The sequence below is a fragment of the Lipotes vexillifer genome, unplaced genomic scaffold (assembly GCF_000442215.2).
Source record: "Lipotes vexillifer unplaced genomic scaffold, Lipotes_vexillifer_v1.1 scaffold504, whole genome shotgun sequence".
In the NCBI taxonomy this organism is placed as follows: Eukaryota; Metazoa; Chordata; class Mammalia; order Artiodactyla; family Lipotidae; genus Lipotes; species Lipotes vexillifer.
The window spans coordinates 1013541-1018109 of record NW_006785225.1 but is presented as its reverse complement, the minus strand read 5'-3'; the positions used below and the strand labels follow the sequence as shown (position 1 = coordinate 1018109).

Genomic DNA, 4569 nt, shown 5'->3' with positions numbered 1-4569 from the left:
GTGTGTGGTAACTTAGAAACTCAGTGGTTTCAGACAGCAGAATGATGTAATATTCTCAGGAAAGTGTGGTGAGGGCAGCCATCTGTGTGTCCCCTGTAGTTGGCCCAGGGCCTGACATATCATAGGCACCCATAAGCTGTGCTGCCTCTGTGCTGAAGGATAACCTTTTACAACCCCAAATGGACTATCTATACAAAATAATAATAATTGTACCCATTTATTTAGAATCCCTTGGAGTTATTTTTAGTTTAAGTACGAAACAGCCGTCTTAATATCCAGGAAGAGAGATATTGCAAATTCATACTTACTGGTAGAACTTCCGGAAACGGCCAAGGGTGAGTGGCGGTATGAATATCATATCAGAGGCAAGTCTGACAGGAGCTGTTTTATGGCAGCCATGTCCTTGGATCCAGGTGGGTTGGCCAGGCTCCCCAGGTAAGCCAGTGTGTCTTCCTTCCAGAAGACCACCTTTTCAGGGCTCTAAGTGGCCTTTTCTGGTCGTCTCCTATTTTTCTCTGCCTCCAGGGAAGACTGCACTTGATTTATCAGAGGTAATAGATGAGTTCTAGTAAAGCAATTGCAGCAGGCCATAACTGGAATTCCACAATGGAAGGGACTGAGGAAATATCTGGTGTCCTGGTTCTCAGCTTCTCTCAACGTACCAATCACTAACTATTGTGGTAACCATAAGTGGCCATGCCAATGTAATTGTCAGTTCAAGGCCCAGTGGTTGGTGGGGAGCCAATGAAGACTTTACAGCAGCAATTTGAGGGTCACCCTACCTGATCTGTAGAAGCAGAGCAACTAGGGCTAAGTTGAAGTCACAGGTGGGGAGACCAGATGAGAAGGTTGCAGTGGAGTGGGAGGGTAGCTGGAGGCAAATAGTTGGATTGTAGAGATATCTAGGAGGTGAGATGAACAGGATTAGATAACAGACAGGAGACGGGTGGGGGTGAGGGAAGAGGAGTCAAAATGACTCCCAGGCTTGGGGCTTGGGTCTCTGAGCAGATGATGGGGCCGTTACTGGGTTAGGGAAGGAGAGGAAGAGCAGGTCTGGCAGAAAGATGAGTTCCAGACAAGCTATGTTTAAGGTGTACATAGGGCCTCCAGAGGGAGGCGTCCAAGTGGATATAGAAGGGTGTGGCGCCTGGGAGAGGGGTCTGAACTGGTCAGCACAGAAATGGAGAGGAAGCCGTGGGGTATTACTAACAACAGTGAGGAATGGGAGAGGTTGCTCGGTTTGGGGTGCGCAGAACGGGGAGGGGGGGCTGTCACGTGGTGGGGGTGCTCAGCCACAAGACTGCCTGCTCCCGAAGCCCGGCGCCGAGCCTACCCAAGGTCAGAGCCTGAGGGAGGTGGGGGTAAAGGTTGGGTAGGATGGGCGGGGGAGGGGGAGGAACCGGATTGGGCCCCTCTGGATCCCGCCCTCTCGCGCTCCTCAGCCACTGGGCAATTTTGCTGTCCGTCAGGGGCCCGCCTCCACGGATGAACCAATAAAGGGTGGCGAGAGGATGCTTCCTTCTCTAGCTGGATCAGCACAAGAGGTCCCTTCAGGGAGGTGAGTCCGGGGTGGGGGCAGCCGCGGCACCGTAGGCTGGCGCAGAATTGACTGACGGACCCGGCGGCTTTGGCGCAAGCTGGTGAGAGGAGGACCCGGGTGCGATGTAGGGAAGGGGGTGAGCGCGGCATGTGAAAACCTCTAACCTCGCCGGGTCCGCTCCGGCCCGCAGCATCGGCTCACATGATGGGGTGGAGAGTGGAGGTGAGGTGAGGTGAGGTGAGGGGGCGAGCCCGCGGCGGACGGGGAAGAGTCTTGGTCACAGCTACGGTCACCCGTCTCGCGCGCACGTGCCACGTGGGCTCGCGGCCTTGCTTAGGGCCTTTGGCTGCGTACCGGGACTTCCGCAGTAGCTGTTTTAGCCCTCGGGAGTACCCTCTGTGAGCTCAGCATCTCAACTGAATTCCCCTTTTTTATAGACCCGGAAGCTGGGGCTCAGGGACGTGGCCGCGCCAGAGTTTGAGGGAGATAGGGCTTGTTGGACTTAGGAGGCCGCGCTCTTTCTTATCTGTGAGGCTTGACTTTGGGATCTGTTTTCTTTAGATACGCGAAATTGTTTGGGTCCGGTCTGCGGCAGTCCGCCTTGCGTCGGGCATCGCCGCCTGGCTTCTCAGCAGGGCTGGGGGTGGGGTTGGGGGGCGCCTCTGCTCGCCCTGCCCGACCGCACCAGTCCGTAGTTCGGCGGGGTGGGCTGGGGAGAGGGGGCGGTCCTCCAGTGTGGGCGCTCTCCACACCCCAACAGACAAACTTGAGGAGGGCGGGATTCACAAACGAAATCTGAAAACACGTGGAAACTCTCCTCCCGGGTCACCAGAGAAAATAGAAAATAGAGCAGCTTTTTTTTTTTTTTTTTTTTTTTTTGTCTAAGGAAAAATACCACCAGAGGCTGTTAAAAGTGCTAGGAAACTGCTTCCTTCATGCCCTTGTGGAGGCAGATGTGAACCTTTTGGAACTCGATTTGGCAATATGAGTCTACACCCTTTGACCTACTGATGCCAGCCTTGGGAAATAAGTAGGTTAAAACCTAAGTAGGGGGGCTTGCCTGGTGGCGCAGTGGTTGAGAGTCCGCCTGCCGATGCGGGTTCGTGCCCCGGTCCGGGAGGATCCCACACGCCGCGGAGCGGCTGGGCCCGTGAGCCATGGCCGCAGAGCCTGCGCGTCTGGAGCCTGTGCTCCACAACCAGAGAGGCCACAACAGTGAGAGGCCTGCGTATCACACACACACACACACACACACACACACAAAACCCTAAGTAGGGGAAAGGTTGAGGCGATAGGCGTTGCAGTTTGGTATTTTATAAGTAGAGACACAGTAGAAACAACCTCTAATCCCCAATGGTACACCTAATGATAAAAGTAATAATACCTTTTGTGGAGCAGAAGGGTTATATTTCTTTAAACCGACACAAAACCTTATGAAACAATATTCCCATTCCACGGATGGACAACTGGAACTCGGGCACGTGAAGTAGTGTGTCTGCTGCTGGACAGCTAGTGTCATACCTAGTGTGCTTTTGGGCCTCTGCAATTGCCATGTTCAGCCAATGTTTGAGGCATTCATTTGCATACATGTAGAACAAGCTCTGGCCAGTTTTATTAAAGAAAAATTTTGCATGATTTACTTTTCACCAGTTTCTTCTGGCTTGTTTCTAATCACCACCTGGATCAGTGTCCATACTCTGTAGTATTTTCCTCATGCTGTGCCCAATTCAATACTGTTGCCGCTGTAGTGACGGACACCAGTTTGGGCCAACATGGTGTAGTACTCTAGTTCAGATTTCCTCAAGGCTGGGCCGTTGTTGGCGAGGAGGACCAGGTTCACTTTGCCTTGTCTGATCATCTTCAGAGTCTGCTTGTACCCCAGCACATGCTTTCCACTTACCATAACCAGCTGGAGCCTAGAATTGATCTGACTCCAGCGACTTTTCCATCTTCTTTGCTGCCACCATCTTCCTGGTTTAGGTGCTGGATGGCGTCCAACAGAGAGCAGCCACCAAGATAGTTGGGGAGCAAGAAAGAGCTTATATTTAAATGAACACTTAAAGCCTACTGGGGAGAGTGAACATGGGAGCTGGGCACAGGGCCCTGGCAAGGGAAAGGAGTTGGGAAGGAGGAAAAGGTGGGCCCTGGGGGTAGCCCTCAGTGACTCTTTAAGATCAGAGAGTGTTTAAAAACCCATTTTCTGAAATGTGATTATATATTATAATGGGACGTATGGAGACTTGCTTAAGTATTTTGAGATTGTTTTCAGAAGTCATTATTTTAAAAAAATTAAATTTAAAACTTTCTTAAAATCTCAAATTTTCAGGTTTAAAAAAAACCCTTTTTGCTGAAGGAACACATTCACTCATACAGTTTCAGAATGTCAAGTACTGTGTCCTACTGGATTTTCAATTCTGCAAGAAACAGCATTGCCACATTACAAGGGGGACAACGTTTATATTCAAGGTATGCCTCAAATAGGATTAAATCAAAATGGAGGCTCTTTCCCCAGGGGCCAGTCACCCTAAAAAACAATGCCTCATGTGGTGGCATTGCTCTGCAGAAAGCCTATAGACACACATCAACAGAGGAAGATGATTTCCACTTGCCGCTCAGCCCTGAGCAGGTAAATGAAGTGCTGCGAGCCGGTGAGTCGGCCCACAAGATTCTTGACCTTGTCAGTGGAGTCCCAAGTTCGGTGCTGCGGTTTGAGAGCAACCAGCTGGCTGCCAATTTCCCAGTGGAGGACCGGGGAGGTGTAGCCGCCTGCCTGCAGACCAATGGGCTGATGTTTGGCGTCTTCGATGGACATGGTGGCCACGCATGTGCTCAAGCGGTGAGCGAGAGGCTCTTCTACTATGTGGCAGTGTCACTGATGTCCCAGCAGACGCTGGAGCAGATGGAGGGGGCGATGGAAAGCATGAAGCCCCTGCTGCCCATTCTGCAGTGGCTCAAGCACCCAGGGGACAGTATCTACAAGGATGTCACGTCAGTGCACCTTGATCACCTCCGTGTCTACTGGCAGGAGC

At 51.7% G+C, this 4569-nt stretch overlaps 1 protein-coding gene and 1 pseudogene across 1 annotated transcript in view; one reads left to right on the top strand and one right to left on the bottom strand.

The window, feature by feature from the left end:
- Nucleotides 1–3176: 3176 nt before the first annotated feature.
- LOC103072676 (60S ribosomal protein L30 pseudogene) lies at nt 3177–3507 on the bottom strand (annotated as a pseudogene).
- A 413-nt stretch (nt 3508–3920) lies between these two features.
- PDP2 (pyruvate dehydrogenase phosphatase catalytic subunit 2) overlaps nt 3921–4569 on the top strand; it is a 1659-nt gene continuing 1010 nt past the window's right edge. The window contains exon 1 of the mRNA XM_007457330.1: nt 3921–4567. Within this exon, the coding sequence (XP_007457392.1) occupies nt 3921–4567 (647 nt within the window). The remainder of the gene's footprint in view (nt 4568–4569) is intronic.